Source organism: Xyrauchen texanus, chromosome 11, assembly GCF_025860055.1.
Source record: "Xyrauchen texanus isolate HMW12.3.18 chromosome 11, RBS_HiC_50CHRs, whole genome shotgun sequence".
Classification (NCBI taxonomy): domain Eukaryota; kingdom Metazoa; phylum Chordata; class Actinopteri; order Cypriniformes; family Catostomidae; genus Xyrauchen; species Xyrauchen texanus.
The window spans coordinates 36835204-36858714 of NC_068286.1; the positions used below are offsets into that span (position 1 = coordinate 36835204).

Here is a 23511-nt window from a genome sequence, read left to right on the forward strand (position 1 = left end):
AAAAGGCATGCCAGAACTTCAGAGAGGGGAGAGTGTGACCAGCATGCAACTACTGCGAACTGAGTGCTTTTCATTTAGTTATAAACTAGTTATTTGTTTTGACGGTTATCGTAAAAAGTGTGAAGCTGACAATTAAAATCCCTGACTGTGAACCTGCTTTATTGTCTCCTGACTCCTCCATGGCTCACAAACTAAGAACCTTTACAATAAAAAAAAAATCACCCAGCCTTACATCAATGAGTTTTTTGTAATGAACGGCATGATTGTTCATTATCCATTACATACTAAACATCAAAATATGCAAATACGTACGTATCATAGACATTTAGCAGCCAGTTGAGACACATGTCCACACACAGAGGCACGTTGACCAGACTGCTGTGCTGCTGTTCCAGACGGTCGTAGATGCTGGTCAGACAGTTGATCACCTGCATGATGTCCATGAATTGCTCATTCTGTTTAAGATTGTGCTGCTCAAAGGCCTCACAGGCTGTAGACATGCCCAGTAGATCCACTGTACACAGAGAAAAAGAAAGTTAAGGACATTAAACACAGGAATTTTCCATTGTGTTAGATATTTCTGCTCTTCGTGTGTGCTTACTCACAAATAACTTAAGATAAATTATATCACCTGTACATTTTGGAACTCATAAGGCAGACAGCTTTGAAGACTATGTTTTTTTTTCCTTCTGAGATGTTGGACCTTTTAAATAATAACTAGAAATGCAAAAGTCATTGGCACAATGCTAGGGTTTGAGCGTGGTTGCCAAGGAATTGTTATGTGGTTGCTAAGGTGTTCTAAGTGTCATTTAGTGCATTGCTAAGGCTAGGGTAGTTACTTCAAACTAATCATAAGTTTGGATATGGGTGGTCTAAGGGTCGGGGCTGGGGGAAGGGGCCCTCGAGATTTGCCTTAAGCCCCCCTAAGAAACTTCTTAAGCCCTCGCCCCCCGACGAACAATGTGCCCCCCCCCTCCACCCACCCTCGAAAGATACAGGAGCCTCACCAAAGATTGCATCCTAGCACCGACCCTGAGTATGGGCAATAACGTCACGGTTACTGTCATAACCTATATTCCCTGAGGGAGGTAACGAGATGTTGTGTCGAATGAAGTGACCCAAGGGGTCTCCTTGGGATGCCAAAAGTACCTCTGAACTTGAGAAAAGGCCAATGTCAAATTGGCAGACAGAATTTGCATGCCCCGCCTCGGACATATGGGGATAAAGGGAAGCGGGGCATCGACTGTCAGTCAGGATTTTGAACTGAGGAGCCGAGAATAAGGTACGGCCGTTTACAGTGGTAGGTCTAGTGCTTTAGCAGGAGGGACACAACGTCTCGTTCCCACCCTCAGGGAACGGATGTTATGACAGTAACCATGACATTTCCCTTCTGTCACTCACTCAACGTTGTGTCGAATTAAGTGACAAAAGGGGTCCTATCTAAAAATGCCACGCACTGATCGTGTTACGTGAACTGTCGAGACAGGTGCAAGCAGGCTACTGCGTGCTAAAGGCAACTGTGTCGACTGCAATTAGCCCTCCCCAACACCCCCAAAGAGATGTCACATACAGACCTTAGGTTCCCCGCACCCCTGAGGGGGGGAATAGGTGCTACATGACTAGCATGGGAGCAAGCCCAGCAGCCGCAGCCTTTTCTCTCACTATGTCTCTCACATAGGACGTGAGCGGCTGGGGCTATATTAACGCTATCAGATGAGTCGGGGAAGGCGGTCTTTCCCAAAAGACCCTGCGGAAGCCACATCCTGCCTAATCTAGGGGGAGATAACATGTGGCAAATACACCACGAGGGTTGTGAAGCCGTACATGGGAATGGTGCGGTGGTAGGTCCGGCCTAATGAGGGGCCGCACAAGGGAAACGCGGGTCCACCGACAGGAGGACAGCAGACGTAGTGGATCTGGACGCAAATTGCTCCGCCTAGTCTTCTTCGCAGGCCAGAAGACTAGGGAGAAGAACATCCAGGGAGCAACGCTTAGTGGCTAACCTGGGATAGAAGGCACAAAGGAACAACTTGGAGAAGGGCGCTGTGTGCAAGCAGAACACCCAGTCATTTGTGCCACGTTACTGAGTTCTACCGGCTCGGACCTGACAAAACAAGGGACGAGGAACGACTCAACCCTGAGATTGTAGAATCTGGCAAAGGTATTGGGTGTTGCCCAGCCCGCTGCTCTGCAGATGTCTGCTAGGGAGGTGACATTGGCCAGTGCCTACGAGGATGCCACACTTCTTGTCAAGTGTGCTCGAACCCACAAGGGGGCGGGCATGGCCTGGGTCTGGTAGGCCAGAGAGATGGTGTCAATGACCCAATGACTTAACCTCTGTTTGGAGACGGCGTTCCTTTTCCGCCGTCCGCCAAAGCAGACAAAGAGCTGCTCAGAAAATCTAGAGCTCTGCTTGTGGTCCAAATAGATACACAAAGCATGTACTGGACACAGCAACGAGAAGGCTGGGTCTGCCTCCTCCCAGGGCAGCTTGCTTGCAGGTTCATGACCTGGTCCCTGAAGGGGTTCATAGGAACCTTGGGCATGTAGTCCGGTCACGGCCTCTGGATAACGTGAGAATGTGCCGGACCGAACTCCAGGCAGGTGTCACTGACAGAGATCGCTTGCAGGTCCCCAACCCTCTTGATGGAGGCTAACGCGATCAGGAGGGCTGTCTTCAGGAAGAGTGCCTTGAGCTCAACTGAGTCAAGCGGCTCGAAGGGAGGTCTCTGAATGACCGAGAGGACCACTAAGAGATCCCAGGAGGGAAACATGCTTGGCCGGGGAGGGTTCAATCTCCGGGTGCCTTTGGGGAACCTGATGATCAGGTTGTGCTTACCCAGGGGCTTGCCATCAACTGCGCCGTGGTGGGCTGCGATTGCAGGTGGTAGAACCAGGGGCCAGACTTGGAGGTTCCAGAGGCCTGGGCGTGGCTGCCAGAGGGTGCATCCATCCCTGAGAAAGAAGATCCTTCCTCAGGGGAATTTTCCAGGGAGGTGCTGTCACAAGGAGCGTAAGATCTGAGAGCCAGGTCGGGGTGGGCCAGTAAGGAGCCACCAACGTGACCTGTTCCTCGTCCTACCTGATCTTTCACAGCACCAGTGCAAGGAGCCTCTGGCCTGATACTGATATGCTTTGTTGAGGCAAAATGGAGATGTGGAAGTACGCGTCCTTCAGGTCTACCGCCACGAACCAATCTAGCTGTCGAACGCAGGTGAGAATCTGTTTCTGCATGAGCATTTTGAATGGGAGTCTGTGCAAGGGCCGGTTGAGAACTCGCAGGTCCAAGATTGGTCGCATCTCACCACCTTTTTTGGGTACGATGAAGTAAGGGCTGTAGAGACCCTTCTTCATCTCAGCTGGAGGTACAAGGTCTACCGCGTCCTTGAGGAGAGTTGTGATCTCTCGTAAGGCGCTGACATTTTCACCGCGCACGGAAGGAGAGCGAATACCGCTGAAACAAGGTGGGAGCCGGGCAAACTGAATCGTGTAGCCGAGTCGGATGGTCCTGGCCAGCCAGCGCAATGGATTGGGAAGTGAAAGCCACGCATCCAAACTCCGCACGAGGGGCACTAATGGGACGATCGCTTTTGACATAACGGGTGGGGCTTCGCGGCAGCAATCAGGTAATAACGCGTTGGGAGGCAAAACAGTGTCCCGAGGCTTGGGTGCTGAGAAAAGACTCAAGGCACTTACCTTGCTCCGTGCACCCGGCAGGGGCCCTAGAGAGGCGTCTTCAGAACTCGTCTGGCCTGCCTGTCGCGGGTCCAGAGGCGAGAGAGATGTGTCTGGCAGTTCCGTGAGAATGGCTGGATGACCGAGGGTGTGAAAAAATCGTTCTTTATTGAGAATGTGTAAATTGGAACAAGGATTCTCCTCCCGGCCCTCCACCGGGGTACGGAGTGGTCTTGGTACTAGCTCCGGAGCGAACGTCTGACTGCCTGGGTCACCCGTCTCAGAACTTACACTTCAGAGCTTTCCTGGTCCTGGAAGGGGTCCTGGAGACGGGGGGCGTACACGGCCTGCGATGTGCTCGATTCTGGGTTGAGGCAGAGCTACCTGTTGTTTAGCCCTCGGTGAGCAGTCGGGGCACGGGCGTGCTGGTTTGGCGATGCCGCAGCACGAGTAAGGATATTGCCTCCATCTGTTTCTTCACTGCCGAAAACTGCTGGGTGAAGTCGCGGCCGGTTTCACCAAAGAGGCCAAGCTGGGAGACGGGGCCGTTGAGAAAGCGTTTTCGTCGCACTCATATCGAGCTCGGAGAGAAGCAAGCAAGCATGCCGGGGGTGGGTGGTTCATGGGAATTTACCCGGCGAAACCGAGCCCGTCATGCTCCCCAAATCACCTTCATCACCAGCCTGGTCGTCCTCAATCCCGTGGGGAGAAGGAACGACGCGGGGGGCGGCGTAAGTGGCTTTCTCTCGTGAGAAAAGAAAGCTGTGACCACAATGTTGCTATGGCTATGTTCTCGCACTGAGAACATGAAACATTCATAAAACGCTGCCTGCATGGGATCGCAGCCCAGGCACGCGAGGCAGCCTTTATGAACGTCAGAAGAGGAGAGAAATCGACAGCATCCAGAAATTACGGAAAGGGGCGGAAGAGACATCTTTAAAAAGACGCATCCTGAAAAGGACTCTTTTATGAGTGGGAACTCAAACTCTTTTAGAGGAAGTAAAAACTTTTTAGGAGGAGAAACACTCTTTCATGCAATAAAAGCGCTGTCGAAGCACCCAGGGGGCGTGGACTGCACAGCGTGCAGAGAGAGAGAACGCCAGCTGGAAACGCGTCATAGATCCAAAAGCAATGCTTATTGCCAGTAGAGGTGAGTGGTGAACTCAGCTTTGCTGTTGCACAACCGTTTGGCTCTGAAGAACAATTCTGACTAACAGTCGCTGCCCCGCTTCCCTTTATACCCGTATGTCCGGGGCGGGGCATGCAAATTCTGTCTGCCAATATGACATTGGCCTTTTCTCAAGTTCAGAGATACGTTTGGCGTCCCAAGAAGACACAAAGTCGAGTGAGTGACAGAAGGGGAACTGGTCTTACAAAGCACTGAACTGAAGAGACCCAAAAAAGTGAACCACTAAAAGTTGAAAACTATGCTTAATCAAATGCATGAGAAACTATTAATTTGAAACATACACCTATTTACAATTACTTTACTATGAAATCTGACAAATAAAGAAGTGAACACTTTCTCCTTTACAAGAACACAGAGAAAAGCAATAATAATTTGCCTCTGTCACGAGGTGCAGTCTGGATGAATATCATGAGATATTAAACTAATCTTCAAGAAAATAGCTGAAAAGAGAGTAACGGTTCCATGTGATTGTGTGCACAGACTCACAGCAAAGAGCCTTCTGCATTCGTCTCAGCTTCATTGCCGTCCTGTACGCAGAGAACCGTACATTGTTGAGGTCCGCTGTTTAATAAGAGAAAGTGTAGAAAACAAGAAAACAAAATGTTCATTTCAGCAAATAATCCTGCACTGTAAAGAACGTTTTGTAAGGTAATGTAAAAAATATACACTGCTGTTAAAAGTATTTGCCCCTTCCTGATTTCTTCTATTTTTGTGTATTTTTCATATTAAATTGTTTTCATACATATAAAACAAAGGAAACCTGAGTAAACACAAAATACAGTTTTCATATATATATATATATATATATATATATATATATATATATATATATATATATATATATTATTGAAACAAAAAAGTTATTCAACACCTATATCACACATGTGAAAAACTAACTGCCCCCTTAAACTTAATAGCTGGTTCTACCTTTAGCAGCAACAAATGCAACCAAACACTTCTAATAACTGGAGATCAGTCTTTCACAATGCTGTGGTGGAAATCTGGCCCACTCTTCTTTCCAGAACTGCTTTAGTTCAGCCACATTGGAGGGTTTTCGAGCATTAACTGCCCATTTAAGGTCCTGTCACAGCATCTCAATCAGGTTCACGTCAGGACTTTGAATAGGCCACTCCAAAACTATAATTTTGTTTCTTTTGAGCCATTCAGAGAGGTCCAATGCTTTGGATCATTGTCTTGCTGCATAGTCCAGTTGCGCTTGAGCTTCATCTTTTTGTGGAAATCTGTGTTTGATTTACGCCAGATGTAATGGAGCCCCTGTCTTCCAAACGGTCCTACTTTCGACTCATCTGTCCAGAGAACATTCTCCCAAAAGGTTTGAAGATCATCAAGGTGTGTTTTGGCAAAATTCAGATGAGCCTTAATGTTCTTCTGGGCTAGCAGTGATTTTTGCCTCACCATTCTTCCATGGATGGCAATTTTGGCCGTTGACTTTCTGATAGTGCAGTTACTCTACTACATAATACAGCTATTGGCTTTAACCACACCCACGCGATAATTTGCAGTAACCCACACTGGACTCAAGCCATCTCAACAGGATATGGTATTATATGTCTCTCGCTTAACTGTAGTACTTGCAGTGACAGCAGCAACAAACATTGCATATGCCAACTTTCCTGTTCTTTACACCGTTTTCTGTGACGAATGTGTTCATATATGGAAACTGCCCTCATGACAAATATAATCATTGGCAAAATATCCATTGCTAAACTCTCACGCATGATGAACCCACATATGTTTGCATCGTTGCTATGACAACTAATGGGGATATGCTAAAAGCAACTGCAGTCTGAACGAAAAGAGTCCGATCTGGCCACATATTAACTTGCAGTTTGAACAGTCAGTCCAAAACAATTAATTGGAGGAAAAAAAAAATCTGATTTTCCCTGCAGAGTAAATGCCCCCCCCGAAACATCAAGGTAGTTTCAACCTAATTAGCTATTTTGCTTTCGATCCATTGACCAAACAAATCTCACACTTTACTTAAAGAGATTGTCCATCCTGAAATGAAAATTCTGCCATCATTTAATCACCCTCATGTTGTTCCAAACCTGTATGACTTTCCTTTTTACGTTTTAGTCAAGGCAATACATCAGTCTCAGTCACCATTCACATTAATTGCATCTTTTTTCAAAACAATGAAAACGAATGGTGACTAAGGCTGTCCGTTATGCTGAACTTCTCTTTTTGAGTTAAATGGAAGAACTGGAAAGTTATATGGGTTTGGAAAAACATAAGGGTGAGTAAACAATGACAAGATTTTCATTTTTGGGTAAACTATCCTTCAAGGCCAGTTTCACTTTACCATGTAAGCAATAATTACAATTATAAGAGATACAACAATCAGAAATAAATTACCTAAAGACTGATAGAGCTCCGCCATCTTTGGATGGTCCCAACATGTTGTTTGGGTCTGGTGACTGAAAGTAAAGGCATAAAATGCAAAAAAAACACATAAGGTCTCTGTCAAACATCCTTTATAATAAATATCTAGAGCCGACGAACCGATTAAGAATTTGCAACATCCTAAAATGTGTATGACTCACTCACATATTTAATCTAATCTATTTACAGACTGTACCATATATTATGACTCAGTATGGTGGATAGGCCTTGGAGTCATTTTCTATCAAACAATAAATCTGTATGTTTTCTCTTATCCTCAAAAACAGCTAAATTAAAATTGTTCTTTAAATAATGGGCACCTTCAGCAGATATTCGAGCACACTTGACCAATAAGCTCCTGAAAGTTCCTGTAAGAAGGATTATTACAACAGAGGCCAATAAAATATTAAATGGAAGTTTGATATATTGTTTATAATAGCCTAACACAGCCTAACTCTTTTAAGAAGGATGAAAAACATGGGATAACAATAGACTTCTGGCAAGATGTTGTAATATACTGCAATAAACATGTAATAAATGTGTAGTTTCATTGTAATACAATGAAAATTTAAGCTTAAAAGAATGCAATCTAAAATGTCTACGTTCACAAGCACATGTTTTGTTACACACACTAAATGAGTCAATTAGTGGAAATAAAATTTTCACCACTGAGATACCTTTTTTCCAAGAGTTGCTACGAGCCGGGATGTTTTTGTGATTTTGGGCTTAAGCCAGCCAAGTGGCTCTGCTGAATTCTAATAGGGCTGAAAAACTTCAAAACTATCTATTATATCCACACCCAGCAGTGCTTTAGTAATGAAAAACAAAACTCCTGGACAGGGCTTTTCAACGACGTACGTCAATGAGATGAGAGTGAACATTCATTGCATTGTTTTTTGTGTGTTATTTTCAGAAATGAAAAACACTATCCTATTTAAAGTCAAAGCGGGATCAACGTTTCCATGGCCTTTCCAGTTTCTTTTCATTACTGGATAAAGATTTTTAAAAACCAGATTCATTGAAAAGAAGGAATATTCCGAATCCGGGTTCAATAAAAGTTAAGCTCAGTCGACAGTATTTATGGCATAACATTGATTATCACAGAAACTAATTAATTTGCGACTCGTCCCTTCTTAAATAAAACAAATAAAAAATCAAGGTTACAGCGATTCACTTACAATAAGAGGTGAATGGGGCCAATTTTTTGAGAGTTTGAAGGCAGAAATGTGAAGCTTATACAGTATTGTACAAAAGTCTGATGATGCTTTACAAAAGCATTTGTCTTAAGATGGTTATTTATATCTTCAGCTTTAGTTTGTCAATAGGAAATATAAATGTTAAGACTCCCAAACATTACTTTTGCAAATAGAAAAGATTAGAATATAAAGTAGCCCTGCAACAGTTGAAATGGCCCCCACAAAGACCCCCAATGAATATCATGTAAGTCTGAGATTACATAAAGAGACAGAAGCAATTGAGACAGCCTAAATAGATAGAAGATCTGTGGCAAATTCTCTAAGAAGCTCTGAACATCCTATCTGCCAACAACCAAGAAAAACTGTGTCCAGGTGTACCTAGGAGAATTGGTGCTGTTTTAAATGCAAAGGTGGTCACACCGAATATTGATTTAGCTTTTTTTATGCTTACTGGACATTGTACGACATTAAGTGATAAATGACAACTATTTATTTCATTATTTTTGAAGACATTCTCACTATGCAACATTTTTTACAAGTGCCTAAATCTTTTGCACAGTACTGTCATTTTTTAAAAACACTTACATGAATTTTTCTGGTAAAACTTGCTTATTATTTGAGACGTAAGTTGTCGTTTTAGCATTTTCTGAGTTACATTGTCATGGGAACGAAGTCGTAATATTGGATTGAACTTTACATAGAAAAGGTTAGTATGCGATTTTATCACAATAAAATCACGTTAACGCACATATTGTTTATGTCTTGTGGCTATACTTTTGAAACAGTGAGTCATTTAACGTTTACAGATTGGTCCCATTCACTTGCATTGTAAGCGCCTTACTGTAACCTTGATCTTTGCTTTTTTTCTAGACAGGCGGGACAAGTTGAAATACATTTTTGTCTTAATCTAAATTATGTCATAAATGCTGTCGATTGAGCTTAACTTGTATTGAACCCAAAATATAGCTTGAACCCACAAATCAGACACCACTATGGATTTCAAAGCTTAACTCAACACAAGCACAACATCTCATTAAATATTTTAGAGCTGAGAACTACAAAAATGAATTTTCCCTAAAGAAATGTATATGACTTTTCCAGGTCTTGAAAACACAATTTACTGTTAAAAAATAAATAAATAAATAAATAAATGTATAAAAAAATTTAAAAAAAAAAATTCCATGACTCTGGAGACCATGTTCAAAGAACTTTGAACTACCATGTCAATAGATACCATGTTATATGATGTTAGTAATCATTCAGAACCATTATATTACCATTTAATACTTTCACTGTACTATGGAACCACAACAGTATTTCTTTTGTAAGGGATATTAATCAGCCAATCTGGAGCTTAAATACATAACACATTTATATAGAGGTAGACCGATATATCAGTTTTTTTTAACTATCGATTATTGGTAAAAATCTATGCCGATGGTTTCTTTTCATGTTACTCAGAGCATGATACTTACAGAGCAGAGGTGCAATAAATAATCCCTGAAACCTTGTGGGGATCATCCAAATATTTCATACTTCATAGCGTATATTATTATTTTGATAAACAAGTGCTTTAAATTAAAAAAGAAAATGTGAGGACATGGAAACATGCCCCGTCAGCACATAATGTACATTATGCTTCCAACTTGTGAATAACAATAAACCTTATTTCTCATTGAACCTCATCTGGTGAAATAAATAGAATATTATACAAAAAACACTTTGCTTTGGTGATTATACTGTACAGGCTATAAAAAGCTTAATTTAGTAAATACTTAAGTATGGAGCGTTGTAACGGAGCCAAATCTCCGTAATTTCAAAATAAGTGGCCCTGGTGTGTTTTGGGCTTCTTTATCATTAAAAGCCCCATATTATGCACCAAATCTTAATTTTGTTCTGGTTATTATTGGGATTTTGGTTGAACAAACTGTATCTGGTATTTTATACATTTTGAACCCTTGGGTCGGTGCTTGTCATTGTAATGTAAGACTAAGAATTTTTTTTTTCCTTCTACAAATTGATTTTAAAAAATCAGCTAAATCCTCTATCAGCCGACCTCCAATATAAAGAAACAACAATTAGCGTGATACTGCTGAAATTCACATATTCATACAGCAATACTAGTATTTAAACTTGTCTGTAGATATAGCTATGAATAGGGTTACAACCAGTTACATCTTGTTTATGAACTAAACAGTTCTAATGAAGACTAATGAAAGATTTCTGTAGTTTCTTATAATGAATCATTGATTCATGTCAGTGGCTTTCAAGGAAACTGATGAAATCTGAATGCCATCGACGACTGAACTCGTGTGTGGCATTTCTTAATGGCTAAAAATGCATCCTACATCTCCTGCTCTTAAGGCCCTGCAGATATTTGAAAAGCACCACTAAGCACGTAATTTCCTTTAAAGGGATAGTTCACCCCAAAATGCATGTAGAATGTTAGGAACTGGTAGGCTCAGTCACCATTCACATTCATTGTGTATTTTTCCTATACAATGTAAGTGAATGGCGACTGAACCAAGGAATTCTGCCTGACATCTCTTTTGTGTTCCATGGAAGTAGAAAAGTCATACTGGTTTGGAACAACTTGAGGGTGAGTAGAAGATGACACAATTTTCCTTTTTACATTTCCTGAGCTGTGCAGTCACAGTGGCTAAATTGATAAAACCTAGAGAGCCGCATACCTTAACAGTATTTTGGGCATCTAGAGAGCTCCCTAGATTTTGAGACAGTCAGTATCTGCCAGCGCCCTCTAGGATCAGGTAGACTCAGTCGAGCATGCAATGGCCTGATGCCAAAATTCCCACTGAGCTCTCCATACCTGCACATCTCAAAGCAGGAAGTACAGCAATAATATGGGTTTGGGCAAGAAGCAGGAATGACCACCTACATGCATGCATGCATCCAACAGCACCGTGTGCCCACACAAACACATACGCATTCAAGCAGACACCTCTAATTTGTGGCTCTTGGTAACGGTTGTACGCAAACACAGCCATAAGAATGTGGTGAAAACCAAAACAGTGATCTTCTGTGTGGCATCCAAGGCATTGTATGCATGCACTTAATGTTAACTTATGGGAACCGAACGTATATGGAGGAGCTTTAAAGGCCAATCCTCGTATCAACATTCCGATTTCCACCAAATTGAACACAAAAACATAAGTGACAACATAATCACAGCGTTAGTTCTACATGCATACTTCAAGAAGGGAACATAAGCTATCGATGTGATTGGTATTAGAAAAAAAAAACAAAGCGAAGGCTGGACGGGCATGTCGCTAAGATGTGGGAATACGATGCAGAATTTGCTACCGGAAAAATACAGAACAAGCACCTGCTAGGATGTAATTAATACGAGAAAGAAACTGAAGCAGCGTCTATAAGGCATACGGACGAACGTAAACTCGGCGTCCTCTACTCGCGCGAGCCGACATTAATGTGTTTGTATTTGCACTTACTTTCTTAGGGTTTCCCTCATGTCGCCTCTCTATATTTGCTGAATCCAAGGTGTTTATTAAAAAAAAAAAAAAAAAAAAAGAAAAAGAAAAGAAAACAACGGCTCGATGTTTTTTGGAGCGATTCACCTTCGCGGTGCTCCCTCTTTACAGGGAAAAAATGCATCCGACTTCCCTGCGCTCTCCCTCAGCCGGAGCGGCTCAGACGAGGCGGAGCTTCTCATGCCACTCTCTCTCTCTCTCTCTCTCTCTCTCTCTCTCTCTCTCTCTCTCTCTCTCTCTCTCTCTCTCTCTCAATTCAATTTAAGTATTTTATTAGCATGATTGCTAATATATACAATATTGCCAAAGCATTACTACACAAAACGGATGACAAGGCAAAAAATAATAATAAAACAATATATAGAGTGTGTCTCAAAACCTATTGAGCTGCCTACCAAGACGGCATTTGTGGGATTCCGAACACGCTGGGCGATACCAATTATTTTATTTTTTATCCAAGTAATCCAGTAATTTCAAGTCCAATATCGTTGATACCGATACCAATACCGATACTTCTATTAAATTGATTGTTTTGTGATTTCTTGGGATAAAATGGGTAATTTATCATATTATTTTTAACAATAATTCAAGTCATTGTTTATTTATTTATTTTTACATTTGTGAGCCTAAACAGAAAGTTATTAGAGTTTTGTTTTGTTTACTATTACAAAAATTAACCATGTTTTCACTACAGTAACTATAGTTTAACCATGGGACCATAGTTCCCACAAAATTAAGTAATTAAAAAAAAAGTTAACCATGGTTTTGCTACAGTAATATTGTAGTTGTAACCATGGTTAACTTTTTTTTAATTACTTATTAACAACAATTACACACAAACTCATTGTAAGAAATGGCACCTTTAGATATGTTGTTATTTTATCTTAAATTTACTCCAGAAGCTGTTACTCTGATTTTCTATCATTGCCTCTACAAAGCACTGATCCCTTTGTTTGAACGAGCTTTGTGATGGCGCAAGCGCTTGTCTGCTTGTGTCTTTCAGCATTTATGCATGTTAAAATGAGCGGAAGAAGAAATAATTCCCATCCTGGACAAATATTTGCTAATATGGCCTAATCCTAAATGTATGATTATTGTTCACGTTCATGGTAACCAAAAAAGAATATCCCTAGTTTAAAAAATCTATATTCTTGTGTGAGGATCGATATTTTTGATACAACATCAGTATCGGAAGTACTGATACTTTAGGATCGATCCACCCATCCCTAGAACACGCCCATAATTCCCAAAATTACTCTTAAGTAAACATCCAAAGTCGCGTGTTACGATTCACAAAATTGCTCAAAGTGAACGTCCAAAATCGTGCCTATGATTCCCAAAATTGCTCGAAATGCGATTCCCCAAAGTGCTCAAATCGCAAACTCATAACATGACCAAAGGATTCAAATTGAACGTTCAGACACAACTAAGATTCCCAAAATGACGCCCAAACTTATTTAACATTTCATAAGCACAAATGATGGCCAAAAATATTCTAAATTAATGTGCTGTGATGCCCAGAATTGCTTGAATTGAAAGTTAAAACATGCATATGATTCACAATAGAGCTCAAAGGTTCAAACATGACTGTGAAATGACAAACATGACTCGAAAGCGCAAATGATGCCCCAAAAATTTGAATCGATCATATGAACATGACTGATGCCCAAAAATACTCAAATTGAACGTTTTAACGCACATATAATTTCCAAAAGTGCTGAAATAGAACGACTCTTATTAACGTCCAAACACGTCTATAATGTCCAAAAGTGCGAGACTCACACGTTCATAAGGGTGAGTAATGCAAAAAAATATTAGAATTGACTGTTCTAACGTTTGTGATAACCAAAACTGCTCAAATAGAAAGTTTGAACATGAATGATTCCCAAAAGTGCTCAAATTGAATGTTCGAACTTGTCTATGATGCCCAAAATTACTTGACTCGAAGACACTATATGTGCAAATAACACCACAAAAAATTTTAATCAAACATTCGAATATGACTCATGCCCAAAAATATATAAATCTAATGATGTAACCACATATTCAGCATTGGGGGGACCAACTGTAATAATTTAAGAATCAACCATGGAAAAATCCCATATCAGTAGACCACTATTATGAATATTGTGTGGGGGGCATGTACCCCTCAGTGTCTATGGTGGTTACGGCACTGCTTAAATCGAACAGTTAAACATGCATGATTCCCAAAAGTTCTTGAATTGAACATTTGAACGTGCCTGTGATGTCAAGTATTGCTCAGTTCAGTAGGTTTTGAGAGACAGCCAATCTATCGGTGCATCTCATGAACAGTTAAAACTGCCCAAAACACTGTGCAATACACAGCAGTTTATTTACATTTATCCAACATATACTACCTCTTTTGCCATTACATTCCCTTGCACTATCTGTATATATATATATATATATATATATATATATATATATATATATATATATATATATATATATATACAAATATGTTATATACAGATAGTGCAAGGGAATGTAATGGATATGTTAGTGCGTGTGTTTGTGTGTGTGTGTGTTATAGTGTATTTCTATACATACTTAAATTTTCTATTCGCTTTTTATTTTTATTCAATTATTTTATTACCTCTGTCTTGTTGTATTGTTTGTGCACTGTAAGCTTCTGTCACCAAGACAAATTCCTTGTTTGTGTAAGCATACTTGGCAATAAAGCTCATTTTGATTTTGATTCTGATCAGTGTGAAAAAGATCACCATTTACTGTCTTGTTGGGGTGGGCTTTTTAAAGTAGGGTTGGATAGGATAGATGGGCTATTTAACCACCAGCCGTGAAGTCAGGTACCACACAACAAGAATTGCATTTGATTGAAATAAATTGTGGTCAAAATAAAATGCAATAATTTGGTTAGTTCATTTAATTTTATTGGATGGGACGAAGTTCATGGAGTATATGGGGGGAAATCCAATTAAATGGTTATGGGTAAAATCTTAATCATAATATCTTTAATCACTGACATTATCAGACAATATTGCATAATATAATTCTTACCAGCTCATTAGATAGTGAAAAATTTGTCATGAAAATTTGGATTCATATGTTTTCATATTTGATTGTACATGGATGGCTGATCTGTTATGTATTCATTTTTGTTAATGTTTGACTTCTTAATGAAAGGCTTTTTCCTATAAAGTGTTACCCTTTATTTTCCTGTTACAGCACACCATTGGGAAATTCTGCTACCATCTTCCTGTAAGTAATGGATACGCTTGACCAGCGTTAATGACAACATTTATAATCAATGACAGCATCATTAAGAGCCAGTACTTTTCTACTTATTGAAGGCAGTCATTCATGATAAACTGCACTGCCATGAATATACATCCCCAGACTATATGATATGAATGCATACACATTTTAACATTTAAATGAATTACCCTATCCTAACTGAAGAAGTAATAACGTGCATAACCAATACAGCTCTCAAACAAGGTTGTTAAAAAATAAATCATATTCAATATTAGAAGTCTTACAGAGTGACCTACACGAAAGAAAAGCTGGCAGAAATTTTGACTCAATAAATGAATTGGACCGAAGACATCAGTCAACCACATAATTGGCTAATTGTAACTATTTCTGAGGAGGTTATCGATATTGAGCCATATAATGTAGTTTATTGAGATATATGAAAGTAAGAAATGCACAACTCACAGCATTTTAAAGCTGTCAAATTTATGTCACTCTTTCTTATGAGATGATTAGACCCTACTGGAATGTTATTACAATGTTATAACTGGTACACTGGTAAAATGGCCTAGTTTAATTTGAAGGAATGTATACAGTAATATACAGTGGCCCCAAAAAGCATTTGTTTCAAGACAAAAAGAAAACAAAATCAAGACAAAAAGTACTTGGACACTTTCTGGTTGTAATAGTAAGTAAAAAATGTCTGTTATTGATTTAATAAAATACACTAGCAAGGACACTTGTGTAAATTTGAGGGAACTGATTTTATACATCCACTAAAATGAACTTGGAACAAGATGGTTAAATAATTGCAAAAATATCTTAGAAAAATGAAGCTTGTACTGAGAAAAGACCCAGCATTGTTTGTTTAAAGATGCCGCTTGGTTTGATGCTTTGTATCGAATGCAATGACGTTCAAACATTTCAAATTGTGGCTTAAGTATCCAAATACTTGGGGCCACTGAATACATAAAAAAATAAATAAATCACCCCCTCTCTCACTCATCTGCATGCTGGAGTTCATAGCTATTTCTGATGCATGCTGCTACATGTATTGACTTCTCTTTTTGCTGGCAGAACCTTCCTTGTCATTTTAGAATGTTCTGCACAATTGTTACAGGGTTCGGAAACAGGTCATGGGAAATTACTTTTGTTTGGGAGTCCGCAGCCAGCTGTGGCATACATCCTTCTCAAAGTGTTGAAATTCACTTTGTTGATTCATTGTGGACCTTGAGTGTGTCTTAGAATAAAATGTAGGCTGAGTTTGGGAGGACTTACTTGATATAGTAGGGGACATTGTTGGGTGAAATAGAGCGTTCAAGAGGACTTTCAACAGAAGCTGTGTATAGAACAGAAAACATGTTGTCTGATAATTCAGTTTTCATGCAATTTCAAATATTAAATGACACATTTTATGTAAAAACACAACAATTTAGTAAGATATAAAACATTATGTACACTGTATTATCATGTAGGTGTATAAAGCTGTGAAGTGTGTAATTTCTGTGCCCCTTGCGGTCCCTCACATTTTGCCCAACATCACCATTTATGTTCCAAGGAAGATATAAAGTTATAAGGATTTGGAACAACTTTAGGGTGAGTAAATTATAAAAGAATATGTATTTAAAGTGGAAGCCATCATTAATAATAATTAGTAATTCACATGCTACACTTGCTGAAAACTGCATGATGACAAGGCATTGATATTACAGTACTTGTAATATTGCAAAACACCCATAAAAGCACACGCACCATCAAGGAAATTAGGAGACTTGGCCTCTAAATCCCCATACGCTGTGGTCAACTGGGTTAGATGTTCTTCAGTCGAGATCTAAAAATATTAATAATACACACACACACATACAGTATATTCAGACTAGCATGTACATACTATGTTATATTGCAGTAAACTGTATGCATGATTACGCAGTACTATATCTATATATATATATATACATGCATGTATATATATGTATGTGTATGCATATATATATATACATATGTATGTATATATATATATATATATATATATATATATATATATATATATATATATATATATATATATATATATATATATATATATATTATTATATATGTTATATAGGAAATATATATTTTCAATATTTAATATCTTTTCTATATTTTATATTTTTGCTTATATATATTATGCTTTAAATCAGAAGCTATGCAATTATATTCATACATCCACATTTATGTACTCAGTTTTATATGAATTTATATAATCACTGTATAACTATCATTTTATTCATGCTTGAAGCCTTATGTATCCTTTGTTCCTGTGAGAACTAAATACATGCTAAATACATCCTCTAATATATGAGTTTGTTACCCTTTTGACCTGTTGGTTACCCTTTGACCTCATGAGGCTTCAGAGCTGGAATGAGAGAGCACAGTTTATGTCTGCTATTATCCTAAGAAATGCGCGAACATAGTGCAGACATAGACCTAGTACACAACAGGATACGTTTGAGACACCTGTCCTCGTATTTCGTTGAGATAAGTACATTTACGAGACGTTTGCATAAATAAATGCAAACATTCCAGTCAAACCGCAATTTTCATACTTCTATCAGTCATAACCACCTGACCTGACACTTTATTCAATTTTTTAATCCAAAATTATTGATTGTGCAGAACCTAAAAAAGGAAATGCCTGTTGGAACAGTCTCAAGAGGGTAACGAATATCTGGGTGTCAGACTGGGTGACACTCCTGCTCTATAGCTCTCTGCATCTGATCTCCTACTTTGAGGCCTCATCACGACTCATCTCTGTACTTTAAGCCTTTTCCATTAACTAACTTAGTTCATTAGACAAAGACAAGACTTTGTGTTGTTAGGTTTATTCCAGGACTTAGTCCTTGGATATATCCTTAAGATAGATCTACTTGATATTTATAATCAAACATTTATTTTCTGTATTATCACAATTATTCTCAGTATTCATTATTTCATTTATATTAATTCATACATTTTTACAAATTAAAGTTGTTATTCCTTCTACAAATCATCTGATTTATTGAAGTCATTTCCATCTGCTGGATCTCACTGCATCATTATGCATGCTAATGATCTACTACATTTGCCAAAATAATCAGTGTACAGCAAAGCTTACTGCGTATAACTGTAACATCAGCCAAAATTTTGACTCGTTCTTTGATTGGACTGCGGAGAGTTAAGACATTTTTTTCTCTCTCACAAAATTAGACTTAAATGCAAAATAACCACTTTTATTTCCAAGATGACACTATTTACTGAATTAAACATGCAAAGTCATGTGGCGAACGTAGTGAAGTCATGTGATAATGTACTGTAGCATAGTACTGCTTGAAAAGTTATTCATGAAATAATGCTTACACTTTCATTTACTATTTTAATGACACTACACAGTAAGTAGTAAGCTAGTATTACATTCCCAACACAACCATTTGAAAGACTTTGAAAGAGAATAAATGTTTATAAAGGAGAAACAGGACAGAAATTAAGAGAAAAAAATAAACACGCACAGTAATTTCAAAGAAACCCATTCTGAATATTCCGTTGGTATCGTTTTTGTTTCCGTAATGACTTTCTGTGTCCTTGTGATTTGTGTCAAATCTCTGAAGGTTTAAAGGACAGACTGTTTTTGTGATCTGCTTGTTGAGTTTACTGCCGATGTGTTAATTTTTCTACAGTTTTCAAAAAATGTGTATTCTTTTGTCTCTCTTTGTCACAGAAACTACATCCATGACCTGACTTGAATATTTGACCCATTGTTTTTCTTTTAATTATGTTTAAATGAAAATAGATCAATACAAAATTTATGTTTTGATACAATGTCTGTTTATTTAGACAAATATATGCCTATTCCAATAGCTTGGTGGTTCTGCTTTTTTAAGGCTACCTTGCATCACATCTCTGATAATTAGGTAGTCAGACGTTTCTGGGGGATAATCTATGGAGGACAAAACATGCAAAAATAATAAATAAATACATAAATAAATAAATGTAATAATAAGAAAATAAACAAAGGAATAAATGTCTGAATAAAACAAATGTAATACATTTTTAATGAAAATTATTCCTGAATTTATTTTTGTATGAATTTAAATTTAAAACTTTTTTTTATTCTTTTATTTGTTTTTTATTATTATTATTTATATATGCCTTCATTTATTTGTATAATTATTTATTCCCACATGTATTTATTTCTATATTTAAATATTCCCACATTTATTTATTTTTGTATTTATTCTTACATTTCTGTCTCTTGTAATGATGTGGGCGTGTCCTGCTTACCATTGGCTTATTGTAGATTGAAGCGTGTGCTCGATTACTCTTGACTTGTTTTGATGTGACGTTACATATTGTGTAAACTATAGCTATTTGTGGGGCTAAAAACATAAGAGCTTAAGTCAATCCATGATTTATTGGTTATACTACAATCACAAAATAAATGGGAGCTGTTTCTTCAACAAATCCACAAAATGAGCAAGTTTCATAAATGATATGATTTAACCTTATTCTTTTCTTTTTTTTCTGTGTATATAACTTCATATTTTGATGTCCGCAAATCCATAATTATGATTGTTCATTGAAAAAGAGACAACCATGCTTCATTTCCCTGATCGTTTATGTATGTATGTATGTATAAGTTTTGCAATAAAAAAAAAAAAAATCTATAGCTGACTCTTCACATATATCTAGAGAGTTGTGCAACTTGCAAATTAAATCGATAACCATGCATCAAATGACTGTTTCATTTAGAGTAGAGGTGCTTATTGATGTTTTAGGAGAGCTGTAGGCCGGTATGAATGTCGAAGCACATACTGGATTGTTAAACTCTCTGCAAAACGTTTCCCTGCATATTCAAAATCTGTGCGAGTCAGAGCGTGCTAAGGTGGGACGTCCATCTCCTTATAAGTACTATTGAGCTCTCAACCAATGATGCACTGGAGCTACGCAAGGACCGCCTCCCTCATTTCCATGTTGCTCACAGAAAAGTACAAATAAAATGTATAAATAAATAAATATATATGGGAATATTTAAATATGGAAATAAATATATGTGGGAATAAATAAATATAAAAAATAAATTAATACATAAATAATAAAAAAATTATGCAAAATAAATGAATAAATAATTAAAAGTTAAAAAGAATAAAAATAAAGTTAAAAATAAATATAGAAAATAATAAAGGAATAAAGTCATACAATAATAAATTCAGGAATCAATTTAATTAAAAACTAAATATATTTGTTTTATCAAGACATTTATTCCTTTATTTTTTTTTTTATTATTACATTTATTTATTTATTTATTTATTATTTATGCAGGTTTGGGCCTCCATAATAATCGACCCGTAACATCTGCCTTTTTTTAAACAATTGTCCGATGCACATGCTTTTATCAACTGATACCGATGTTTGGTGCTTCTCTAGTTTTAAAGGAAAAGTTCATGCAAAAAAATAAACTTCTGTCGTCATTTACTCATGCTCATGTTGTCCCAAAACCGTGTGCCTTTCCGTTTCTTTTTCCATGCATTGCAAAAAAGTTAAAAAATAAATTAGACTGGAGCTTCAAAAGAATGCAAAAGCACCATTAAAGTATTATATAAGTAGTCTATATGACTTGAGTGTTTTATCCTTAAGTCCTCTGAAGCCATACATTAGCTTTCTGTTAGGAACAGACTGATATTTAAGTCATTATCCACTGAAAATCTGGACATCCATACTATCTCTGTAGAATTGCATGGGGGAAAAATGATCAGTACAATGTTAAAAATGCCTACTTTTGTGTTAAAGGAAGAAAGAAAATCACATGGGTTTGAAACAACATGAGGTTGAGACAGAATCTTTTATTTTTGGGTGAACTATTCCTTTAATTACTGTTATATTTAATTTAAAGATTAAGAATGGATACCTGTAGAAGCCTCCATCTCATGTTGAGGTCATCGATCCTGCTGAGGTTGTATGTAGAGAGCTGAATGTCAGGGGGTCTGAATTTTGAGGCCAGTTGGTTCACGTGATTTACATCATCCTCGATGGGAGGTATCTCCTGCTGATATGCCTGGAAATATACACAAAATCTTGATTTCTTATGGTCACATAAAGATTAAAATAATAATGTATAAGACATCATCATTTTCATTAAAAATACAAAACTGTGTAGTGATGATGGGTGCTATTTTAAGAGCGCTACCGATATACGTGGTGCTATACATTAAGTCATAAGCACTCAATGGGCATGGCCATAAAATGTGTAAATTTTTATGTAAGAATTTGCGAAGTCTAGGGGCAAGTGGGTTTGCTGCAATTGTGCGTGCAAAGCGCTAATGGGCTAGGTCAAGTGCAATTTAATTCTTCTCCAGTTTTTGCACCATCTGCATCCCTATCAAGCACCATCAATATAAATAAAGACAACAAATACAAAAGAAGTTGGTAGTGTAAATAAACTGTATGCAATTAATTAGAAGAATAGAAATATGGACTTATGTTCATTTGTGCATTAACTATGTTGCATGTCTGGTATATTTCTATGACAGTGACACTCTCCTTTTGTATGCTTAGAAAATGTGATTCGTGTCAGGATTTGGATGTACACTCAATTAAATTAAAGAGAATGTAAGTATTATTAATAATGTTCATCTTCTGACACACATGGCTAGTATTAACAGTGATTGTGTCAGCATGCACTTCACTTCCACTGGTCGATTTTGATTTTGAAAGATTTTACAAATTTATTGAAACCTGAAAAAATTAAACCAAAAATATTTCAAAATTCAAATTATACTTAAAACTAAATGAAAATATAATAAAAATAACAAAGTGGTAAAAAAAAAAAAATCATACCAAATCCAAACATTTTACTCTCCAACTTCTTCCACTGGGTCCTTTTACAGTGACTTAAATATCGCTATGACAACCGGTGGAAAAATACCAATACATATTAGATCATAAATACAACTATAACAATAAAAATAATAATAATAACTGAAAAATGAACCATTACCTATAGATAGTTTAACACAAATCTCATGCATTTTTATTTCATACAATGGCTACAACTGTGTCAGGGATTTAATTTGATGTTTCACTATATTTTCAGAGTTTGACATTAATTTTATTACCATCTGCTGGCGGAATTTCCAAACTGCAAATGCAGGAACTGAGTTTAGACTTTGCGCTGAAAACAGACATGGTTCTGAAACATCTTAACGCAATTAACCAATTCTCAGAAATATAGCACTGTGCTTTGCGCCACTTCATTACCATACATTACACCCCCAGTTTGTGCGCATACACCCACAATAGCGCAAACACTCCCATGATCATTTTCATGATTTTATCATGTTTTGTTGGACATGTCAATACATTTTCGGACATGTACCATGGTAATATCATGATATTCTTAAAAGAACTTTGGAGTATCATGTAAATAACACCCTCAGAGATGGTTATAGAAATCATTCAGTACCATAGTATCCACTACCATACATACATATATATATATATATATATATATTTTTTTTTTTGCAAAACTATCATTTAAGAATAAGCCTTTAGAACAAAATTATTTTAAGATCATGAAATATAAATTCATAAAAGTATCCAACATTTTAACTGGTAGTGTATATCAAAGTACCATGGTATCACCATCCAATTCCATCACCATCCCACAGTACACAGTACATTACACAGTACCTCTATGTAAGGAAAGACAGGATTCTGACCGTTACTTTGTCTATGTGGGTTTGCAGATCGTCTTCGATAGAATCCCCAACTGGCTTCCAAGAATTCTTCACAGTTTCTACCTGCTGAAGCTTGAAGTCCAGCTGATACTGGGCATCCTGGAAATCCATCAGCCTCTCCATGGCCAGCTCCAGCTGGTGCTGCCAGTCAACGGCATCTGCACCCAGATTCTTCCATAGCACCATAATATCCTCCACTTCTTTACGCAATACACAGCCCATATTTTGAACTCTCTCCTCAGGACTCACATCTGGGGAGCACACAAGAAGTAAGAAACAGATTAGGACATCTGCATCTATTGTAGTGTGCACACAGAGTATAGTATGCTGTGAACTGGTAAAAAAAAATAGGCAGCAACAGAAATACGATATAATTACACAAATGTTCAATAAATGTTCAATGTATTCTTAATAATAATCAGAGTAATCATAAGACCAACTGTAGGCTGTAGGAATGGGGCAAAATGTTGCATAAAGGGGTCATTCACATGAACATGTTTTTGCATTAGTCTGCATTGTTTTTCAATGGTTTTACTATGTAAACATTCACCAGACAG

General features: G+C 37.7%; 1 protein-coding gene across 4 annotated transcripts in view; it reads right to left on the reverse strand.

Annotated features, from left to right (window-relative positions):
- The window catches only part of LOC127652180 (dystrophin-like), a 182525-nt gene that overhangs the window by 58781 nt on the left and 100233 nt on the right, over positions 1-23511 (reverse strand). For 3 of the 4 annotated variants that reach the window (XM_052138251.1, XM_052138252.1, XM_052138253.1), the window contains exons 1-4: positions 11931-12071; positions 7241-7302; positions 5351-5425; positions 313-514 (exon numbers count right to left, since the gene is read on the reverse strand). In XM_052138251.1, coding sequence (XP_051994211.1) covers positions 313-514; positions 5351-5425; positions 7241-7302; positions 11931-11950 — 359 coding nt within the window. In that variant the 5' untranslated portion in view covers positions 11951-12071. Of the gene's footprint in view, positions 1-312; positions 515-5350; positions 5426-7240; positions 7303-11930; positions 12072-16481; positions 16543-16955; positions 17035-21126; positions 21274-22936; positions 23206-23511 lie in introns of those variants that run through there. The other variant, XM_052138250.1, reaches the window with a different exon arrangement.